At 40.6% G+C, this 24,178-nt stretch overlaps 1 protein-coding gene across 6 annotated transcripts in view; it reads left to right on the top strand.

Moving 5' to 3' along the window:
* LOC135113199 (uncharacterized) overlaps positions 1-24,178 on the top strand; it is a 52,772-nt gene that overhangs the window by 5,775 nt on the left and 22,819 nt on the right. For 4 of the 6 annotated variants that reach the window (XR_010274748.1, XM_064028332.1, XM_064028333.1 and 1 more), the window contains 2 exons: positions 7,716-10,233; positions 20,227-20,368. Coding sequence is in view for 3 of the 6 variants with exons in the window: in XM_064028332.1 (XP_063884402.1) it covers positions 7,716-10,233; positions 20,227-20,368 (2,660 nt within the window). In the remaining 3 variants the exon portion in view is untranslated. Of the gene's footprint in view, positions 1-7,715; positions 10,234-10,302; positions 10,370-20,226; positions 20,369-24,178 lie in introns of all 6 variants that reach the window. The other 2 variants (XR_010274749.1, XR_010274750.1) reach the window with 1 other exon arrangement.

The raw sequence follows: 24,178 nt of genomic DNA, 5'->3' as shown, positions 1-24,178 counted from the left end.
GGTGAGAAAAACTGGCAGAGACGTCTCAGAATGCCTAACTTCATAGAAGCTTTTTAGTTAGAGATGAGATGTGAAGTTTCCAGTTCAGATTATAAGTAAAGGACAGACCGAGGATGTTCAGTGTAGAAGAGGGAGACAGTTGAGTGTCATTGAAGAAGAGGGGATAGTTGTCTGGAAGGTTGTGTTGAGTTGATAGATGGAGGAATTGAGTTATTGAGCCATTGAACAATACCAAGTTTGCTCTGCCCCAATCATAAATTTTAGAAAGATCAGAAGTCAGGTATTCTGTGGCTTCCCTGCATGAAATATTTACTTCCTGAAGGGTTGGATGTCTATGAAAAGACGTGGAAAAAGTGCAGGGTGGTATCATCAGCGTTGGAGTGGATAGGACAAGAAGTTTGGTTTAGAAGGTCATTGATGAATAATAAGAAGAGAGTAGGTGACAGGATAGAACCCTGAGGGTGTTAACACCCTTGTTAATTTAGGAGAAGAACAGTGACTGTCCACCACAGCAGCAATAGAGTGGTCAGAAAGGAAACTTGAAGTTACAGAGAGAAGATAGAAGCCATAGGAGGGTAGTTTGGAAATCAAAGCTTTGTGCCAGATTCTATCAAAAGCTTTTGATATATCCAAGGCAACAGCAAAAGTTTCACCAAAATCTCTAAAAGAGGATGACCAAGACTCAGTAAGGAAAGCCAGAAGATCACCAGTAGGCCTTGATGGAACAATAGTGGCAATCAGATAGAAGGTTGTGAAGTGATAGATGCTTAAGATTCTTCCTGTTGAGGATAGATTAAAAAACTTTAGATAGGCAGGAAATTAAAGCAATAGGACGGTAGTTTGAGGGATTAGAATGGTCGCTTCCTCCTCCTTCTTTTGAACACCCCCATGTGCACACAGCTGGAGTGATACAAGTCCATGTTTAGCCTATGTTTGTTTCTTTATTGCACTGCTAAGAGATTCACCCAGCTTCCTTGTTATAATTTTCCTCTTTCTCTTCACCTCCTCCATTAACATAAACATTTCAGCACTGAAAAAGTTGATTTTCTTGTACATTTGGCTTTTGGTGACTCAATGCTTGAAGGTGTGAGTTCAAATGGTCTAGCCCCAGGCTTAGGCAGTTGTTTATATTTTTCACCAAACTGATTTGTATTGCACACACTGATTGGTTGAAGTGAATGAGGTGAAGCTAAGAACATCTTACCTACACTGGTCTAAGAAGCCATTTAAGAATGCTTTGTAAGTGGTCTTCTTAGCTTGGTGTACTTAAGATGTTCGTTGGGCCCTAAGAAGGCGTTGCTGTGAATGTCTTTGAGAATGTGGCTCCTGGATTATTCTTTCTTTAATCGTAAATTACAGTACATTACCAGTAATGAACATATAAGGGGGGGTTGCTAAAGATGAAAATTTGTTACATCCAGAAGAGAGAGAGAGAGAGAGAGAGAGAGAGAGGAGAGGAGAGAGGAGAGGGGAGTGAGATAGAGGAGAGAGAGAGAGAGAGAGAGAGAGAGAATTGTAGTTGTGTCACCCCAATGACCCTTGACAACTGCTGATTACTCTCTCTCTCTCTCTCTCTCTCTCTCTCCTCTCTCTCCTCTCTCTCTCTCTCTCTCTCTCTCTCTCTCTCTCTCTCTCTCTCTCTCCTCTCTCTCTCTCAACTTATCTGAGAGAGAGAGAGAGAGAGAGAGAGAGTTGTAGTTGTATATGTCAGCCAGGTGACCTTGACAACTGCCAATGATGCTCTCTCTCTCTCTCTCTCTCTCTCTCTCTCTCTCTCTCTCTCTCTCTCTCTCTCTCTCTCTCTCTCACTCTCTCTCTCTCTCTCTCTCTCTCTCTCTCTCTCTCTCTCTCTCTCTCTCTCTCTCTCTCTCTCTCTCTCTCTCTCTCTCAGATAAGTTAACAGAGAGAGGGGAGGAGGCACACAGCAGCTTTTTACCCAAAATTCAGTAGCTTCCTCCTGTTCCTCTACTCCCTCACCTTCCACCTGTGCTAGCAACTATAAACAATAAAGATAAATTACAGTACTGTAATTCAATTTAATGTTATTTGTCTCTATTTAAATAGGATGAATGAATGGACAGACAGATGACAAATGCAGTTTAACATTAACAAATGTAAAGTACAGTCCTGGTCAGAGCGGAAGGTGTGAGAGGGACTGTGCCTTCCGTTCTGACCAAATTTAAATTACCCACCATAACTGTAAAAGTTATGGTGGGATTTGGTAAATGTCGACATCTGGCAACTCTGCAGCTCTAGTAACCAAAGTAGATGATATATTTCCTTAGTTTGTGCTTGCCTATGGCTCGTGTCGTCTCGTGTTTCAGTTTCTCTTGCCCCTCATGGCCTGTTTTTGTGGTTGTGCAAGCATACCATCCTGCCTTATTATGCCTATTATGGGCCCTAAAAACTTCTTACTAAAGCCCAAATTTAAGTCATATGTGCCTTAGTTAGGGAGAATAATTCAAATCAAGAAATAGCTGTGAACGCTGGTTTAGCTCTCAGAACTGTTCAACAGTGGACCAAAACTTATCAGGAAGGAGGAGGGGACACTTCTCCATCAACTTCCTCCTTGACATCTTTCATCCATCTCTCCCTTGGTCTTTCTTCTGTCCTTTTCCTCTGTGGTATCCATTCCAGTGTCTGTCTCGGTAACCTTTCTTCTTCCATTCTCATTACATGTCTGTACCATCTTAGTTAATTTCTTTCCACAGCCTGAGTGATGGCAATTAATCTCAATTCTCCTCTTATATCATAATTTCTTATTTGATCTCTTATAGTTACACCCTTAATCAATCTTAATACTTTTATTTCTGCTGCTTGACTTACTTTGTGTCAGAGTCCATACTTCAGAGCTGTAAAGTAATATTGGCTGTAGGATGGTGGTATAAATTATTATTTTGGTGTTTTCAGGGACATGTTTGTCTTTTAGTATTAGATACAGTGCCGTTAAATTGTTATATTTAGTTATTCTATGATTTATATCCACTTCCTGTTTATTTTCTACATTTATTTGCTCACCCAGGTATTGGAAATTCTGTATCAGTTTTATCTTTTCTCCAATCCTTATGTACAAGGATGCATTTTCTCTACTTAGTTTAAGTACTTCTGTTTTCTTAGTATATATTTTCATCCCTTTTTTCTTCATTTTGTTATCTCATTTTTCAGTCATGTATTGGAGGTAACCAGTTTATCTGCAAGTTCCAAGGTGCGGTATGCGTTTCTTGAACTTGTAGTTCAAGACTGACTGGCTAGGCTGGTTGCAAAAGTGCCTCCACTGTTAATGTTACCCAGAGGGGATCACATGGAGGCAGTGGTAGGACTTCCCCTTGATTTTAATAAAAAAAAAAAAATATTCAGGAAGAAAAAAAACTATTATCCCCTAACATCCTTAAGCCTTGCCAGGATTACTGCATAATAAGGTAATACATTCTGTGAAAATTGTATGGGATTGGAGCCATCTTTCAAAAACCATGAGATACCCCCTTAAGTGTACTATCAGTTGGATGTGCAACAGACTATTAACTTTGGAAAAAAACATAAGTTTTAGTATATTGAAGTTAATAGATATTGCTCTCACAGGAGTGCATGTTTGACCATCCTTCCCTATGCTTTCCAGCTTTCCCTCATCCTGTCTCCCTGCCCACCCACTGTTGTGAAGAGAATCTGTTACACACACACACACACACACACACACACACACACACACACACACACACACACACACACACACACACACACACACACACACACACACACACAAAGGCAGTGGAAGAAAAGTGGAATAGTTTGCTTGAGATGCTTAATGAAGGAATAGAGAGATATGTGTAAGAGACATCTGAAAAAAGGATTTAGAGTAATTGAATGGTTTAACAGAAGATGTGAAGAGGCAAGAATGAAAAGAAAAAGAGCATGGAATAGATGGAGGAGAAATAAAACAGGTGACCATGGAAGAAATATGTGGAAGAAAGGAATAAATATGTGCTAATATGCAGGGAGGAGAAAAGAAATTATGAAAAGAACATCATAGAGAAATGATATGTGAATGGGAAGTTAAAGAACAAAGTTGGAATAAATAAACTACAAGTTGATGGAGTGGTATATGAAGAGGCAGGAAGCATGGCTGAAGTGATAAATAACTGTTTCCAGAAGGTTTTTAGAAGAGAGTGTGGTTTTCAGGAGCAGGAGGATGTAGAAATGATTGACGCAGGGAGTGAAATAAATGTTTTGGTGCAGGAGGTGAAGAAGATAATGGAGGATCAAGATGTACATAAGAACATAAGAACATAAGAAATAAGTGAAGCTGCAAGAAGCGACCAGGCTTACATGTGGCAGTCTCTGTATGAAACACATCTACTTACTTCCATCTATCATCCCCATCCATAAACCCGTCTAATCTTCTCTTAAAGCTCCCTAATGTTCTAGCACTAACAACATGATTACTTGAGTCCATTCCACTCATCTACCACTCTATTTGAGAACCAATTTCTTCCTATCTCTTTCCTAAACCTAAATTTTTCAAGCTTGAACCCATTATTTCTTGTTCTATCCTGGTTGCTGATCCTAGGAATTTTGCTTACATCCCCCTTGTTATAATCGTTATACAACTTAAAGACTTCTATCAGGTCCCCTCTTAACCTACATTTCTCTATAGAATGTAAATTTAACAGCCTTAATCTCGCCTCGTAAGAAATACTTCTCATCCTATGTATCCTTTTAGTCGTTCTCCTCTGTACTGATTCTAATAGACCTATATCTTTCCTGTAATGTGGGGACCAGAACTGCATAGTGTAATCTAGATGAGGTCTGACTGGCGCCAAGTATAACTTTAATATTACTTTGGGTCTTCTGTTTTTAAAACTCCTAAAAATGAATCCTAATACCCTATTTGCCCCGTTTCTGGCCCCTATGCTTTGTTTTCCTAGATGGAGTTCAGAGCTAACTACAACTCCTAAATCTTTCTCATACCCTGTACCTACCAGAGTTTCGTTGTTTAATGTGTACTTACTGTGTGGGTTTCCTGTACCTACGCTAAGTACTTTGCATTTGTTGATATTAAACTGCATTTGCCATCTGTCCATCCATTCATTCATCCTATCTAAATCTGCCTGCAAGGCGATGGCATCCGATTCTGACCTAATTAATCTACCTATCTGTGTTATCCGCAAATTTACTAACATCACTACTAATCCACTATCCAAGTCATTGATATATATATTAAAAACAACAATGGCCCTAATACTGATCCCTGTGGCACCCCACTAATTACATGACCCCACTTGGATTTAGAGCTGTATATAACAACTCTTTGTCGCCTGTTGCTTAGCCATGACCTTATCCAGTCTAACACCCTCCCATCTATCATATGTGCTCTAACCTTTCTCAGGAGCTTTTGATGGGGTACCTTGTCAAATGCTTTAGTGAAGTCCAGATATAAGATGTCATAACTATCACCGTTATTTACTACCTCATACACTTTACTGTAAAAACTTAACAAGTTTGTCTGGTAAGAGTTCCCTTTCGTGAAGCCATGCTGTGACTGATTTATCAAGTTATGTTTGTCTAAACGTTCCCTAATGTTCCTCGCTATTATTGACTCCAATATTTTACCCACAACTGAAGTTAAGCTGACATGTAAGGAAAGCAGCAAGCCCAGATGGAATATCTAATTGGATTTTAAAGGAATGTAGTCAGTAGTTGGCCAAAAAGATCCACAGAATCATAATACATTCATTAAAAGAGGGAAAGGTCCCAGTGGACTGGATTTAGTGCCGATTTTTCAAGGGAGGAAATAAGGAAGACCCTTCAAACTACAGACTAATGTCATTAACAACTGGAATGGCAAAGATGTGTAAAAGAGTTATAAAATACAAAGTATTTGGGAGAAAACAGTGTGTTGACAAACAGACAATTTAGTTTTCGAGGAGGAAGATCATGTACTACAAATCTGTTGAGTTTCTATTCACAAGTTATGGACATTATGCAGGAGAGAGATGGTTCGGCAGACTGCATTTATTTGGACCTCAAAAAGCATTTGACAGAGTACTGCATAGGAGGTTGTTATGGAAACTGAAGATGTTTGGAGGATTGTGAGAAGGGCTGCTAAACTGGTTGGAGAACTTCTTGGAAGGTAGAGAGATGAGAACAGTAATTAAAGATCAAAGGTAAGCCTGGAAGAAAATTTTAATTGGGGTTCCTCAGGATTCTGTGTTGGCACCGGTAATGTTTGCTGTGTACATCAGTGATATGCCAGAAGAAATAACCAGCTAAATTAGCTTATTTGCAGATGATACAAAATTACTGAAAAAAATAGAAAAAGAGGAAGATTGCATAGCACTTCAGCGGGACCTAAACAAGATCTGGGAGTGGAGCCAAAGGTGGCAGATGGAATTCAGTGCAAAGAACTGAATTGGCAAAAGAACTGAAGAAAGAGACCTTGGTGTAATTATTACTGATAAGCTGTCACCAGAGAAACACAATTAAAAGTGAAACCTATAACCTACTGAGAAACATAAGGACAGCATTTACACATCTGGATGAGGAAATGATTAAAAAATTGATTGTGACCATGATACACTCAAGATTGGAGTATACAGCTGTGGTATGGCACCTAGCGCCAAGAAATCTATAAGAAAATTGGAAGGGATACAAAGAGCAGCAACAAAGTTACCTCCAAGTTTGAAGGATCTACTGTACAAAGAAAAACTGTCAAAATTGGGTCTTATAACACTGGAACAGAGAAGAGAGAGAGAGAGAGAGAGAGGTGATTTGATCACATTGTACAGAGTGATGACTGGAATGGAGAACTTGGATAGGAAGGACTTCGTGATGTGGGATATGAGAGGCTCAAGGGGACACAGCAGAATACTGAAAAAAGATGCTTGTAGAAGAGATGTTAAAGAAAAATAGAACTGTGGAGGTCTGGAATGATGTGGACAAAGAAGTCATTGATGCAAATATGATAAATGAATTTAAGACAAAGTTAGACAAAAAATAGATATGGAGACAGGACAGCATGAGCATAGCTCTTTTCCTGTATGTCACAACTAGGTAAATACAACAAGGTAAACACACACACACATTATGTTGGTACTTGTAGTGGAAATTCTGTGCTGGGTTGTGACACTCATGCAAGGGAAGTTCTCATGCATATGATAAATAAAGTTGTCTCTCAAAAATGAAATGTGTGAAATGTATCTCGGCTATTAATCCCTAAATGTCGTGTGACGGGAATTCCTGCTTGATTGGAGGACAGTGGGGTGTGGGAATTCCCACTCCCTCTCTTCTACCAAGATTTGTACTTCTGTGATGTAATTACTGTCTGGTGGCTGATGGCAACCCTTATCCTTCATTTTCCTCAAGTCTCAGTGCACAACTGACAATATAAATGGAGGGACATGCTGACAGCTATTTCCCTGCATCTGCATCCATTTATGAAAGGAATGTGACTAGGGCTCCCTGTACCTACAGTCACATTATTTGGAAGTGCACTGAGTCTACCAATAAAACATCATTGAATGAGAGACATCATAAGATGCTTTTTTGAAATGCATTTTGTGTGGGTGGTCAGGATGTGGAGGTGGGTGAGATGGGAGGACGAGTCCAAGGTTTATCTGTATTTGCAGGAACAAGTTAGGTAATAGGGACAGGATAAATTGATTATGAAAACCAGAAAAGGTTAGATGAATTTTACTGATATAATTTCTCCTATCCAACAGGTACCAAGATGCAGTAGCAGCAGGGTCTGGTGGGGTAACTGAGGAGGGAGAGGCAGCTGAGTACCACATCATGTATGGTCACTATGGACCTCTAACACCCACCACCCCACCAACAACCACCACTACCCTAAAATTGGCCCATAGTGAGGCCAAGGAGGGAGGCCTTACTAGTGTCACCCTGGCTGGAAGCAATGCACTAGTACCCACCACAGCACTGGTTGATGCCCCAGCCCTCTCCACTTCCCTGCCATGTGGTTCAGGTGGGGATGAGACAGATGAGCTGGTGGGGGGGACTTTGGCGGTTACCTCTGGGGGACTGAAAGTGGCAGGAGGGGGACGTGTCTCTCCTGTGGATGTTGGAGGCATGGATGCAGCAGCCTTAGTGACTTCCATGGTGGCTCCAGGGGAGTGCCAGGGAAGTGGCAGGAAGGTGATAGTGAAGCTCTTCAACAGCAACACCTTTAGTTTGGATATCATAGCAGGGGGACAAGAAGAGGAGGAAGAGGAGAGGGTAGCACCACATCATGTGCTAGCCAGGAATGGCACTCTGGTTCATACCAAGTTGTCAGAAGGAACCCTCATTCCTACACAGGAACAGGTGGAAGGGGAAAATGATGATGGAGATCTTGCCTCTACCACAGTACAAGCTCCCCATCAGGGAAGTGGAGAGGAGGAGGATGGCACCTTGCCATGCCAGGTGATGTGGACATGTGCTTACTGTAGCCTTATTCTGGGCACTTCAGAAGCTATGGCAGCCCACCAACAGGTTTGTGCCAAAGCTCTGGAGGATCTGCCACCCCTGGAGACCACCACATCCCAGGCCACTGTTGATGCCCTTATGTCTCCTTTGCGATCTCAAGAGGAGGCCACCTACCATCTCAAGATTGAGGGTGCCGGTGATGGTCCTGAAACTTCCACTAGAGAAGAAGGAGCCACAACAGGAACAGCTGAGGTGGTGGCAGTGTGGATGTGTGCTGTGTGCAAGGAGGAATTTCCACACCCTAGAGCTCTTGGCCGCCATCTTCCTTCACACACTATCCACCAGCTGGCAGCTGCATTGCTTCAGCTAGCCACACCCTGCCAGAAAGTTATGGCAACAGTGGCAGCAGCTGATGGTCACACTACCACCTCCCCTGCTGAAACTGATCCACTCTCCATTGATGAGAATTCAGATTGGGCAAATGACCAGTCAGCGACCAAACTGGAAGAGGAAAATGTGGACAACCCTGGAGATACTCCACCCCAGACACCTCCCCAGGAGAAGCCTCCAGCAAGAAGAGCACAGAGGAAGCATGGAGCAAGACTCCAAGAAAGGGCAGAGAGAAAGAGAAAGTATGTACGGAAGAAGAAAGGAGAGGAGGAAGAAGTGGCAGGAAAGGAAACTGAAGTAAAAGGGCAAGGTAAGGAGTATCAGTTGCCCACTGTCACCACCACAATTGTCAGCACCACCATCACTACCACCCAGCCTGCCCCAATTGGTTCTGTAGGCACAGGGAGAGGCAGCAGGGATCCTCACCATTGTGAGGTTTGCAATAAGAAGCTCTCTTCCCGTGGCAATCTCACCAAGCACCTCATCCGTCACCGTGCCAAGAAACCCTTTGAGTGCAACATTTGCCATGCCACTTTCAATGCCAACAGAGATTGTAAGAACCACTACCTCCAGCATCACACCACTGAGCGCCCCAATCACTGCCACATCTGTGGCAAGAGCTATGTGGACAAAAGTTACCTCCTTGCCCATATGGTCTTCCACCGGGATCAAAAAGCATATTCATGTGAGCTTTGTGGCAAGAAGTTCAACACTTCACGCTGTGTCACTAGACACAAGAAGCGACACCAGGAAGAGAAACGTTTTGTTTGTGACATTTGCTTCAAACCATTTGCTGTGAGGGCTGATCTCACCTCACACAAACGAAAAGTACACAGCAAACTTGGAATAACCAGGCTACAGCCACCACAGCAACAGCAGCAGCAGCAGCATTCCCTCTTGTCCACACAGCAAACACACCTCCCCCTCTCCACACAGGCACCACAACCACCTCAACCACCACCACCACCACCAGCACCACCACCACCACCACCATCATCCCAACAGGAGCAAGAGACACAGGTTGGAAAATCCAAGGACCTGACTGAATTCCTTCTGCCAGGAGTGGTTACTTCACCCCATATGTTACCTGAGCAGCTTCTTCCACCAGACCTCTCTGGGGGAGCTGGACTGGGAGGCAGTGTCACTCCAAAAAGAGGTGGAATTTTCATCAGTGGTGATCCTCTTGCTGTCTCCTCTCTCATTGCTGGGGGTGAGGGGGATGGTGGGGGAGATGGGGAGTGCTCATATGGGGTGACACTCACAGCACCACCAGGAGGTGGGGGAGCTGGTGGAGGAGCTGTAGCAGCAGGAGGCCAACCAGCCTACATCATGATCAACAGCAGCAACAGTTCAGCAGAGAAGGGTGTTGCAACAACTACCTCAGGCCTGAGTATTATGTATACCAATGCTGCCACACTCACACAGCAGGTATGTGTGTGTGTGTGTGTGTGTGTGTGTGTGTGTTTTTTTTACTTAATTGTGTTTATGTAATTGCAGCATACAGGAAAGGAGCTATGTTCATGCTGTCCTGTCTTTATATCTACCAGTTTCCAACCTTTAAGTTGTGAGTACTTCTTGCATGGACTGCTCTCTCCCCCAGATTAATTCAGGCTTCTGTGCTTCTATTAGGAAAGTTGTGGCTTATAATGTCTCTTCTGCACTTGTCTCTCTTCAGCTTTCTTCCATGTCCTTTCTTGTCCACACACAGTTCCTTTCTAACTAGTAGTTCTACTCCCTTCATCACTCTGAATACTGGATAGTAAGTCTCCCTCCCTCCCTTCTCATTTTTAAGGTTAGGAGCTTCAGCCTTGACATTCTCTCTCAATATATGATAGGTCTCTCAAATTAAGTAAAATCTGGTTGCTGTTCTGCATTCTTTCCAATTTCTATAAACATTTTTTTTCTCATGAGGTAGCCACACTATTGATGCATATTCATGTCTTGGATTTATCATTGTGACAATTGTCTTCCTCCTCATCTCTTCATATAGATAAGTAAACACCACTCTTCTCATAAGTTCCTTATCAGCTTCTGGTCTTTGTTTTTGTAAATGTTTTTTCTGGTAATAAGCTGTTTGAGAATGTCACTTCCAGATCCTTTTCCTTAACTTTGCTTTGATTAACTTTGCTGTTAATTTAATTTAAAATTAAATAAACATACATGTATCTGCTACATCAAACTCCTTTTTTTCTTTTTTGCACTTTCAGAGGTTGAATTTCTGTTGTAGAGTGCTTGAAGAGTGCTGGGAAGAACATTATATTGTGGTTGGTAAGGTTACTGAATGTGTGCTTTATTTCTGTCAGGATGCCAGAACAGAGACTGTATGTACCATTTAGTAGAAGAGTGAATTATCTAGTCATGTAAATACTGAACACAAATAGAAGAATTTATTTTCAAAACCTGTGCCCATTGTTTTTGTGTTATGTGTGAAACTAACTAATTAAATATTGCAGGCATTACAGGGAGAAAACCAATGACCTTCCCAATAGAAATCATTATTACAAATAAATGAAAAACACAACCATTGCATTCTGAAATTTCTGAGTGAGAAATTAACCAACCCCAAAGGAGAGCCTAACTTACCCAAACCAAACCTAACCTTGGCTGGGTGAGGACATTCTAAAGAGACTCAAATTCCCAGTTCAAAGAAAGTTCCCTTGTGGCTGCACCACTGCCAATCAACATACAACAATCAATCCCTTGAGTTTCCTCAAGTCTGTACAGTTCTTTCATCAGTTATCCCTTTTGGGTTTTTTAAATGTGATGAGTAATTATAATATTTAAAATATACAGAGTGGTTATCTGGAGTGCTTCCACAATGGTAAATATTGTATGAAAGTGCTGGAACACCACAAGGCTACATAGCAGCAATAGCATAGTATTTGTCCCTTTGTCATTTGAAGCACATTAGCTGAGAAATAATGCTGCATCCTCTAAATATTGAAACAGAGTGAGAGCCGTTAGATACCTACTGAAAATAGCCAGAAAAGTGAGGAAACCTGCAAGAGATGATGTTTGTTCATGGTTTTTTATCATGATGCCAAGTTCAATACTTCTTAAATAGTATGACAGTTGTTATTATATATGTAGTGGTCATTTTTCTTATTTAAAAAAATACATATACTTTTCAGGTCATATTACAGCAAAGAACATTAATTTAATGCAGTAATTTGGGAATTTATTATGGATTGGGCAGCCCTACCCCTCCCCAAAAACTCCTTACCAAAGTCCAAATTTTTGGTATTTGCCTAAGTGAAAAGCAGCAGCCAAAGGTGACTGTGGAAAGCCAAAAGCAGCCAAAGGTGACTGTTGGCTAGCTAGCAAGTGAAAAGGATGACTGTGGAACTGGCCCTATGTGTTCTAATTTCCATATTAGTCTATTGTGTGGTACTTTGTTGAATGCTTTCTTGAAATCTTTAAAGCTATAAATGCTCTTTGCACACACAATTTAGTCACTGCATTTCATTGGCTGATTGCTGTGTGTATGTGTGTGTGTGTGTGTGTGTGTGTGTGTATTTACCTAGTTGTATTTACCCAGTTCTGAAATACAGGACAAGAGCTACACTAGGCTCGTGCCATCCCGTCTCCATATCGAGTTTTATCTAGATTTTCTATAAATTTGTGAATTGTCTTTGCACACACAGTCTCACCCTTAAGTTCATTCCACACTGTTATACTTCTGTGGGGGAAGCCATGTTTCTTGATGTCTCTTCTGCAAACACTCCTTTTCAATCTCCTTCCATGTCCTCTTGTGTCTCTTGTATCTAGTATCAAGAGGTCTTCTCTGTCCAACTTTTCCATTCCTTCCAATATTCTATATATTGCTATCAAATCACCTCTTTCCCTCCTTTTTTTCTAGTGTAGTCAGGCCCGATCTCTTCAACCTTTCCTCATAACTATACTCTCTTAAGCTTGCAGGGATTTTAGTTGCAGTTCTCTGGATTTTTTCTAACTTTCTTGTATCCTTTTTCAAACTTGGCCACCACACTAATGCTGTGTACTCCAATTTCAGACGTATCATCGTTGTTATCAGTTTTTTTTTTTTATCATATCTTCATCAATATAGGAGAATGCTATCTTGATGTTTCTCAGCAGATTATATGTTTCTCCTATAATTTTGTTTATGTGCTTCCCAAATGATAAATTATCAGTAATAATTACTCCTAGGTCTTTTTCTTCTGATCTTATAGAGATTTCCTTATTCCCTAAGTAATAGTTGCCAACTGATCTTTTCACACTTTTTCTAACCTCATCACACTACATTTTTTAGCATTAAACTCCATATTCCACCTCAATGACCATTTATTAATCTTAATTAAGTCTTGATTTAAAGCATTGCAATCCTCTTCATTTGTTACTTTCCTCATAATCTTAGCATCATCAGTGGAAAGGTTCATCTAACTTTCTACACCTTCTGTCATATCATTTGCATACATTGTGAACATAATAGGTGCAAGTACCGAACCTTGTGGGACTCCACTTATTACCGCTCTCCAGTTCGACCTGCTGCCTTTAATTACTGTCCTCATTTCTCTGTTTGTCAAAAAGTCAGTCATCCACTTTAACAGTGATCCTCCGAGTCCTCCAATTTTTTCCAATTTCCATATTAGTCTTCTGTGTGGAATTTTATTGAATGTTTTTCTTAGATCTAAGTATATGCAGTCGGCCCATCCATCTCTCTCTTGCACTATATCTATTACTCTAGAGTAGAAACTTATCAAATTCGTAACACAAGATCTTCCTTTTCTGAAACCAAATTGTTTTTCTGTTATCACCTTGTTGTCTTCTAGGTATTTCACCCATCTGTTCTTGATAATCTTTTCACAAATCTTTGCCACCACATTTGTGAGCGATACAGGTCTATAATTTAATGGATCTTCTTTACTTCCAGTCTTGTGGATTGGGGTAATATCTGCCCATTTCCAGTCTATGGGTACTCTACCTTTCATCAGGGTAGTGCTAAGACAAATTGTGAGCTACACTCTTTTAAAATCCAACTTGAGACACCATCAGGACCCGTTGCTTTCCTTACATCCAGGTCTTCCAACATATTTTTTACTTCATCTACTGATGTTTTAATTTCCTTTAGGTTGGTCCCTTTTTCTAACGCTGTCCTCTCACCTCTGAAATAATTTTCCTTAGTAAACACAGAGTGGAAATATCTGTTGAACACTTCAGCTACCTCTTCTGGGTCATCCACTGTCTCTTCTCCAGCTTTTACCGTACTTATTTCATCTTTACTGTTTAATTTTCCATTAATTAATTTATAAAATAATTTTGGTTAGTCTTTAGATTTCTCCACAACATTCCTTTCAAAATTTTTTTGTTCGTCTGCGAGTTTTGACATAATTGTTTCCTTTCCTTATATAATTGTTCCACATGTCCAGTCTCTTGTTTTTCTTCCACTTGTTCCATGCTTTTTCTCTCTCCAATCTAGCTGCTGCACATCTGTTGTATCAATCCTTTTTGAAAAGGTTTTCTGTTGATCTTTTGGGTACCCATTTCTCTACTCCCTTATTATAAATGTCCAGGAAAGCTGTCCACTTTTCCTCTACGTTCTCCTTTCGAATAACTATGTTCCAGTTCACTTCACTGAAATATTTCCTAAGTTGTCTAAAGTTAGTCTTGCTGTAGTTTAGCCATTCTTTTCTGTGGTCCTCTTTCTTTATACTGAGGTTATTATCCATGACTGTGAACTGAATCAGCACATGATCACTTTTTCCTATTGGGTTTATGTATTGAAGGTCTTCTACTATTTCTTGTTCCTTGGTGAAAATTAGATCTAACCTTGAAGGTGCTTCATTTCCCCTAAATTTTGTGTCATCTGTAACCCACTGTGTCAGGAAATTTTCAATAGCCATGTCTAGTAGCTTGTTCCCCTATGATGACTCACTGCCTTCTGTGGTCCAATTCTCCCAAGATATCTCTTTACAGTTTAAGTTCCCCATCAGGAGTATATCATCATTTTCCTCAAGCAGCTCTGCCAAACATGTCCTTGTGTCCTCAAGCATTTTCTTATATTCATCCTCTCTCTTAGAGTTAGAATAGAGGGGAACATAATTCACCACAACGTTACGGTATCTTCTAATATTCTGTCTTAAGCTTATTTTCGATATTTCTGCCTCCTCCACCCCATATGTGACAGATTCCATTAATAAATCCTTCCTAACTAGAAGCATCACACCTCCTCCCCGTTGATTCTTTCTATTTCTCATCCAGAGGTTGTATTTTCCTTTACCAATATTTGATATATCCCCTTCACTTGCCAATTTAGTTTCAACGATTCCCATGATGTCCGGTTTCTCCTCTTAAATAGTCTTCTAGTTTCAACACTGTCGACATTAGTCCATTTATGTTCATGTATGCTACTTTTAGTCTTCCCCTTCTGCATTTACTTCCCTTCTGTACCACTTTCTCAACCTCATGTCCATAACCCTCCAAAAGAACTTTTTCCTTCACCTCTGATAGTTTTCCATTTTTTTCATTTGCTTCTTTTCTTAGTTCATTTATAGTATCTCTCTCTTCTCTGGTTCTATCTTTTTTTATCCACACTTGTTTATATTCTTCCACCTTGGCCAGTTTCCAGGATTTACTCAATGTTTCTTCAGCTGGCACTTGTGACCTAAACCTTATTTTCATAGGACACAGTCCACCCTCAGCATATCTACCCAATCTTTTAATTTCTTCGATCTCTCCAGTTAGTTCTTTTTCTTCTTGTAATGTCCCCACTAATTTTTCCACACATATCTTTTCCTTCTTTTCTCTTTCATTCCACTGAGGTGTACACTCTTCCTTCAGGCTGAATACAACAACAGTTTTTTTTTCTTATCCACAGTGTCTCTCACCAAGTTTTCTTTCTGTTTTATAACTTGAACAACTTTTTCTGTTAGCTTTGTTTTGTTTGCCTTTGTTTGTTCCTCCACAATTTTCCTAAAATCGATCTTTTCCTCCTCTTGTTCTTTCTTCCAATTTTTCTGTTTTACGTTTAACTCTTCCACTTTGCCTTCATATTCCATTGCTTTCTTTTCATATAACATTAGTTTTTTATGTAGATCGTCGTATGCACCTTTCCTCACTCCCTTCTCAGTGATCAAAGTTTCAACCATCTTCTCCATCTTGTCAAATCTATCCTTCATTTCTTTCATTTTGGTTTCCAGTGTGATAATTCTCCTTCTCATCATTGCTTCCCTGACCCTTCCGTCCTCTTCCTCAAATCCCAAAAAGTCTCTCTGTCTTGCCTTCGGGACGGTCCCCGAAATAGCCCCCTCTTCACCGCTCATTATAACAATTTAACTGCTTTCTACGAAACGCTTTTGGAGCAGCAACAAATAGAACCAGTGTGAACTCTCACCTCTGTATTTCCACTAGGGCAGCTCTCAGCGACATAGATGGCTGGATTTTTAGGAGCGCCTGTTTGTGTTGACTTTTCTGTCCACCATAACAGTGTGTGTGTGTGTGTGTGTGTGTGTGTGTGTGTGTGTGTGTGTGTGTGTGTGTGTGTGTGTGTGTGTGTGTGTACACCTAATTGTTTACAGTATTAAAAGTAAGCTTCCCCTCCAACCAATTTAATTTTCATTGACTCTTTAAGTAGAGCATGAAATATTCATAAAATTCTCTTATTTTGTATTCAAAAATCATCAGACTTTTTTATGAACATTATAAAGTATAATAAAATTTTGATTAGCCAAGTGTAGAGCTTTGCAAAAATGTTCAAGGTTTTGTGCTTTTGCCCTTAAATATTTTTTTGTTTCAATTAAACATGTGTCATTATTAACATATTAGTGGCTGTTGTCAGTAATTGGAACTTATATTGTAGTGAATATTGTATATACTATGGCTGATGTAGTTCTCTTGGAATATACAATACTAATCTTTACATAATATCATATATGTAATAAATTATTTTCAGTCATTTTACAAAATATGACATGATTCCAGTTTTTTTTTTTTATGTAGGAAGGACACTGGCCAAGGGCAACAAAAATCCAATAAAAAAAATACGCCCACTGAAATGCCAGTCCCATAAAAGGGTCAAAGCAGTGGTCAAAAATTGATGAATAAGTGTCTTGAAACCTCCCTCTTGAAGGAATTCAAGTCATAGGAAGGTGCAAATACAGAAGCAGGCAGGGAGTTCCAGAGTTTACCAGAGAAAGGGATGAATGATTGAGAATACTGGTTAACTCTTGCGTTAGAGAGGTGGACAGAATAGGGGTGAGAGAAAGAAGAAAGTCTTGTGCAGCGAGGCCGCGGAAGGAGGGGAGGCATGCAGTTAGCAAGATCAGAAGAGCAGTTAGCATGAAAATAGCAGTAGAAGACAGCTAGATATGCAACATTGTGGCGGTGAGAGAGAGGCTGAAGACAGTCAGTTAGAGAAGAGGAGTTGATGAGACGAAAAGCTTTTGATTCCACCCTGTCTAGAAGAGCAGTATGAGTGGAACCCCCCCAGACATGTGAAGCATACTCCATACATGGACAAATAAGGCCCTTGTACAGAGTTAGCAGCTGGGGGGGGGTGAGAAAAACTGGCGGAGACGTCTCAGAACGCCTAACTTCATAGAAGCTGTTTTAGCTGAAGATGAGATGTGAATTTTCCAGTTCAGATTATAAGTAAAGGACAGACCGAGGATGTTCAGTGTAGAAGAGGGGGACAGTTGAGTGTCATTGAAGAAGAGGGGATAATTGTCTGTAAGGTTGTGTCGAGTTGATAGATGGAGGAATTGAGTTTTTGAGGCATTGAACAATACCAAGTTTGCTCTGCCCCAATCAGAAATTTTAGAAAGATCAGAAGTCAAGCGTTCTGTGGCTTCCCTTTGTGATATGTTTACCTCCTGAAGGGTTGGACGTCTATGAAAAGATGTGGAAAAGTGCAGGGTGGTATCATCAGCGTAGGAGTGGATAGGACAAGAAGTTTGGTTTAGAAGATCATTAATGAATAATAAGAGGAGAGTGGGTGATAGGACAGAACCCTGAGGAACACCACTGTTAATAGATTTAGGAGAAGAACAGTGACTGTCTACCACAGCAGCAATAGAACGGTCAGAAAGGAAACTTGAGATGAAGTTACAGAGAGAAGGATAGAAACCGTAGGAGGGTAGTTTGGAAATCAAAGCTTTGTGCCATACTCTATCAAAAGCTTTTGATATGTCCAAGGCAACAGCAAAAGTTTCACCAAAATCTCTAAAAGAGGATGACCAAGGCTCAGTAAGGTAAGCCAGAAGATCACCAGTAGAGCGGCCTTGACGGAACCCATACTGGCGATCAGATAGAAGGTTGTAAAGTGATAGATGTTTAAGAATCTTCCTGTTGAGGATAGATTCAAAAACTTTAGATAGGCAGGAAATGAAAGCAATAGGACGGTAGTTTGAGGGATTAGAACGGTCACCCTTTTTAGGAACAGGTTGAATGTAGGCAAACTTCCAGCAAGAAGGAAAGGTAGATGTTGACAGACAGAGCTGAAAGAGTTGGACTAGGCAAGGTGCAAGCACGGAAGCACAGTTTCGGAGAACAATAGGAGGGACCCCATCAGGTCCATAAGCCTTCCGAGGGTTTAGGCCAGTGAGGACATGGAAAATATCATTGCGAAGAATTTTAATACATGGCATGAAATAGTCAGAGGGTGGAGGAGAGGGAGGAACAAGCCCAGAATTGTCCAAGGTAGAGGTTTTAGCAAAGGTTTGAGCGAAGAGTTCGGCTTTAGAAATAGATGTGATAGCAGTGGTGTCATCTGGTTGAAGTAGAGGAGGGACAGAAGAAGCAAAGTTATTGGAGATATTTTTGGCTAGATGCCAGAAATCACGAGGGGAGTTAGATCTTGAAAGGTTTTGACATTTTCTGTTAATGAAGGAGTTTTTGGCTAGTTGGAGAACAGACTTGGCATGGTTTCGGGTAGAAATATAAAGTGCATGAGATTCTGGTGATGGAAGGCTTAAGTACCTTTTGTGGGCTACCTCTCTTTCACGTATAGCACGAGAACAAGCTGTGTTAAACCAAGGTTTGTAAGGTTTAGGTCGAGAAAAAGAGTGAGGAATGTACGCCTCCATGCCAGACACTATCACCTCTGTTATGCGCTCAGCACACAAAGACGGGTCTCTGACACGGAAGCAGTAGTCATTCCAAGGAAAATCGGCAAAATATCTCCTCAGGTCCCCCCAACTAGCAGAGGCAAAACGCCAGAGCCACCTTCGCTTAGGTGATCCTGAGGAGGGATTGGAGCGATAGGACAAGATAAAGATATGAGATTGTGATCGGAGGAGAAGAAAGGGTGACAGCATAAGCAGAAGGATTAGAGGTCAGGAAAAGGTCAAGAATGTTGGGCGTATCTCCAAGACGGTCAGGAATACGAGTAGGGTGTTGCACCAATTGTTCTAGGTCATGGAGGATAGCAAAGTTGTAGGGTATTTCACCAGGATGGTCAGTGAAGGGAAAGGAAAGCCAAAGCTGGTGGTGAACATTGAAGTCTCCAAGAATGGAGATCTCTGCAAAAGGGAAGAGGGTCAGAATGTGCTCCACTTTGGAAGTTAAGTAGTCAAAGAATTTCTTATAGTCAGAGGAGTTAGGTGAGAGGTATACAGCACAGATAAATTTAGTATGAGAGTGACTCTGTAGTCGTAGCCAGATGGTGGAAAACTCGGAAGATTCAAGAGCGTGGGCACGAGAGCAGGTTAAGTCATTGTGCACATAAACGCAGCATCCAGCTTTTGATTGAAAATGAGGATAGAGAAAGTAGGAGGGAACAGAAAAGGGGCTACTGTCAGTTGCCTCAGACAACTGAGTTTCAGTGAGGAAAAGATGAGGTTTAGAAAAGGAGAGGTGGTGTTCTACAGATTGAAAATTAGATCTTAGACCGCGAATGTTGCAGAAGTTAATGAAGAAAAAATTGAGGGGGGTGTCAAGACACTTAGGGTCGTCAACAGAAAGGCAGTCCGACCTGGGGACATTTATGGTCCCCTCCCCAGATGGGGACTCCGAGGCTGGCGTAGGAGTCGCTATGATGATTTTAAAATTTTTGAGTGAAGGATGTGTGTGTTATTAGGTGCTTGTAGTTTTGTGTGGAAGAAGAGAGTTGTCTTTAGAGGGCAGGCTGTGACTGCCCCCTTGTGTCGTGAGACACAAAGGGAAACGTTCAGTGAGGTCACAGCTGGGTTTAATGATAAGTTCACAACACCCCTTGAATAGTGCTTTAGACCTCACTGGGAGTAATTATCTTTTCGGCAGGTGTCTACTGCCTCCTCCTGTGAGTTGCTTAATAGTTGGGAATACTATACCACAACTATGTATGTACTCTTTGATTACACATTATTACTTCATTGGTATTTCTATATATTAAGCTAGTATCTCTAAAGAAAGGTAGCTGAGACTTTATTGTTCTATAATTATTTTTTGACATTAATTGTTATTCCAATATTACTAATTTCTCTAAAGGTTGGAGACTTGGATGAGATTCAGCACTTGTCTACTTCAGTTGGGTCAAGTTTAGTTGGAGGAGAGGGCCAGCTGGACCTTGAAGGCCACCTAGGGAGTCAACACCACACACAGGATCACCACACTACTGCACTGCCACCAGGTAAGATTATAAATGGCAGCCAAAACAATGCTATTTTTCCTGTATTGCCCATTTCTGCCTCTGAGTAATTAAGAATCAGAAAAGATGAGAATTAGGGTCAACAGACAATATTTAATGATCTTATATTGGTCTGTGATCTTGTTCTGATAAGTGGTTCCATTAATGCTGTACAGCAAGTGTTTTTTGTAATTACATGCAGAATACCTGAAAGTTCAAGATAATTTGAAGAAAACTAAGGTAGTTGCTAACAACTACATTTTAGACCAAAGATTAAAGAAAAAGGTGAAGTATTTGTATTTTTAATATATTTATTTAGTACAAAAATTAATTATATCCTGGAAAAGAAATCAAAAGGATAGGAATGGGATGGAGTGCATTTGGAAAAAGAAAGATTATGAAGAATAATTTTCCGGTTATTAGAGCGAAAGATGTTTGTTTAACCAGTGCATTCTGCCAGTTGGTGCAGTGAAAGGTTAAATGGAAAGTCATGCCTTGAGAAGATGAACTGCATGAAGAGAGAGTACTGAATGAAAGAATGACTGTGCAGCAAGCAAGAGTGTTTGTGTGTGGTAGAGGTGGAGAATGATATTGGTGAGTACATGAAAATGACATAGTTTCATCAATTACTGAGATGAGGTGTGGGCACACTTGGCAGGGCTTATTGGTGTATGGAGCCAGTTAGAGTGTGGGGCACTCTATAGGAAGCACAAATCATCTGTGCTCTCAGGATTAAAGTGGGTGTCAGAGAGGGAAACATTTCATTATGTAGGGGTAAAGGTCTTGCTGTGGATGTGTGTGTCCAGCTGTGTTGTACCTGGACTCCAAGAATGTAGTGTGATAGTCCACAAGATTATGGATGCTTCCTTAAGAACCAGAGGTATGAAAGAGAGGCATGGCAAATCCAAAAGTCTGTTCTATTTGCCATATGCCTCCTACCTAGTACCATTTTTGACTGCTACCCATGCTGGGCAGCAGTGTAGCAAAGGAGAGAGGCATCATGCTGCTTACTTGTGTCTATTTAGTGTGTCTAGTGACTTCTTGCTGCCAGTTCCATTTCCACATTCAGATTTGTATCTTTACTTCAGGCATAGTAAAGAGCTGTAAGTGTGGAAAAAGTCAAAAGTTACAGCAGTATAGGTAAACCCAGTATGGTAACCAGCCTCTCATACTTATGTGAGGCATTGTAAGTTACCAACTACTATTTCATTGCCTACAAACACTTATCTATATTATTTTACTACTGTAGTAAGAAAAGAGTGTGAGTTGCAAAGAAAACTGCATATGTTTTATGGCCCTGGGCATTTAAATTCAAACAGTGGTATCTTTAAATGGGCATTTAAAGAGGTCTTTAATGGTCAGATTATATAATTTCTATTTTCTAATTTCTCTCTTAGCCACAACTTTCTCTGATGAGAGTTTTGAGAAGATAATAGTCTTCAGCTATAACTCACCCTCAGTTTGTCAGTAGACACCTATTATTATTATAATTATTATAATTACTCCCAGTGAGGTTACTGAATCAGGGGTTGCTATGAACTTATTAATAACCCATCTCTAACCTCACTGAACATTTCCTTTTGTGTCTCACAACATAAGGGGACAGTCACAGCTTGCCCTTTAAAGACAGCTCTCTTCCTTCATACAAAACTACATGCACCTAATTACACACACACACACACACCCTTCACTCAAAATTATAAATTTCAACTTGGTGACTCCTAAACCAGTCTTGGAGTCCCCATCTGGGGAGGGGACCACAGATATCCTCAGGTTTGACTGGTTCACTGGTATTGACCCTGAGTGCCTTGATACACCCCTCAACTTTTTCTTCATTAACTTCTGCAACATTTGTGGTAAGATCTTAGATCCAATTTTCAATCTGTAGGACACCACCTCTCCTCTACTAAACCTCATCTTCTTTTCGTCACTGAAACACAGGTGGCTGAGGGAACTGACAGTATCCCCTTCTCTGTTCTCTCCTACTTTCTGTATCCTCATTTTCAATCCAAAGTTGGATGTTGTGTCTATGTGCGCAATGACTTAACCTGCTTTTGTGCCCACGCTCATGAATCTTTCAAATTTTCCACCATCTGGCTACGACTACAGAGTCACTCTCAAACTCAATTTATCTGTGCTGTATACATCTTGCTTAACTCCTCTGACTATAAGAAATTCTTTGACAACTTAAATTCCAAAGTGGAGCACATCCCAACTCTCTTCCCTTCCCCAGAGATCTCCATTCTTGGAGACTTCAGTGTTCACCACCAGCTTTGGTTTTCATCTCCCTTCACTGACCATCCTGGTGAACTAGCCTTTAACTTTGTTATCCTCCAAAACTGTGCCTCTGTGCTTGAATCTTGCCTTGTCAAACTCTATCAACATCTACCTTTCCTTCCTGCTGGAAGTTTGCATACATTCAACCTGTTCCTAAAAAGGGTGACTGCTCAAATCCCTCAAACTATCCTCCTATTACTTTAATTTCCTGCCTCTCTAAAGGCCGAAGATTCTTAAAATCTATCACTTAATAATCTTCTATCTGGTCACCATTATGGGTTCTTTCGAGGCTGCTCTACTGGTGATCTTCTGGCTTTCCTTATTGAATCTTGTTCATCCTCTTTTATAGATTTTGGTGAAACTTTCACTGTTTAAACATATCAAAAGCTTTTGATAGAGTCTGGCACAAAGCATTGATTTCCAAACTACCCTCATACAACTTCTATCCTTCTCAAATTTACTTTCAAATTGTTCTATTGTTGCTGTGATAGACAGTCACTGTTTTTCTCCTAAGTCTATTAACAGTGGTGTTCCTCAGGGTTCTGTCCTCTCACCCACTCTCATCCTATTATTCATCAATGATCTTCTAAATCAGACTTCTTGTCTTATCCACTCTTACGCCAATGATACCACCCTGCACTTTTCATGTCATTTCATAGACATCCAGCCCTTCAAGAAGTAAACAGTTAATGCAGGGAAGCCACAAAATGCCTGACTTCTGATCTTCCAAAAATTTCTGATTGGGGTAGAGCAAACTTCAATGCCTTAAAAACTCAATTCCTCCATCAGTCAACTTGACATAACCGTCCAGGTAACTATCCCCTCTTTTTCATTGGCACTCAATTGTCCCTCTCTTCTACACTGAACATCTTTGGTCTGTCCTTTACTTATAATCTAAACGGGAAACTTCACATCTTATCTCTGGCTAAAACAGCTTCTATGAAGTTAGGTATTATGAGCCATCTCCGCCAGTTTTTCTCACCCCCCCTCCCATCTGCTAACTCTGTACATGGGCCTTATCCATCCATATATGGAATATGTTTCACATATGGGTTGGGGGGGGTTCCACTCCTACTATTTTAGACTAGGTGAAATCAAAAGCTTTTCATCTTATCAGTCCCTCTCCTTTAACTGACTCTTTTCAGCCTCTTTCTCATCACCATAATGTTGCATCTCTTGTTGTCTTTTGCTGTTATTTTCATGCTAACTGCCCTCCTGATCTTGCTAATTGCATGCCCTCACTCCTTCTGTGGCCTTGCTACATAAGACTTTCTTCTCTCTCTCATCCCTATTCTGTCCACCTCTCTAATGCATGTTAACCAGTATTCTCAATCAGTCATCCCTTTCCCTTGTAAACTCTGGAACTCCCTGCCTGCTTCTGAATTTCTTCCTTCCTATGACTTGAACTCTTGCAAGAGGGAGGTTTCAAGACATTTATCCTCTGTATTTTTTATTATCATTTTATCTGACATCTTATGGGAACTGGGAATAAGTGGGCCTTTTTTACTGCTCCAAATTTTTTGCTGTTGTCCAATG

Source organism: Scylla paramamosain, chromosome 25, assembly GCF_035594125.1.
Source record: "Scylla paramamosain isolate STU-SP2022 chromosome 25, ASM3559412v1, whole genome shotgun sequence".
In the NCBI taxonomy this organism is placed as follows: Eukaryota; Metazoa; Arthropoda; class Malacostraca; order Decapoda; family Portunidae; genus Scylla; species Scylla paramamosain.
The sequence above is the reverse complement of the archived record's forward strand: the minus strand, read 5'-3'. Positions and strand labels throughout refer to the sequence as shown.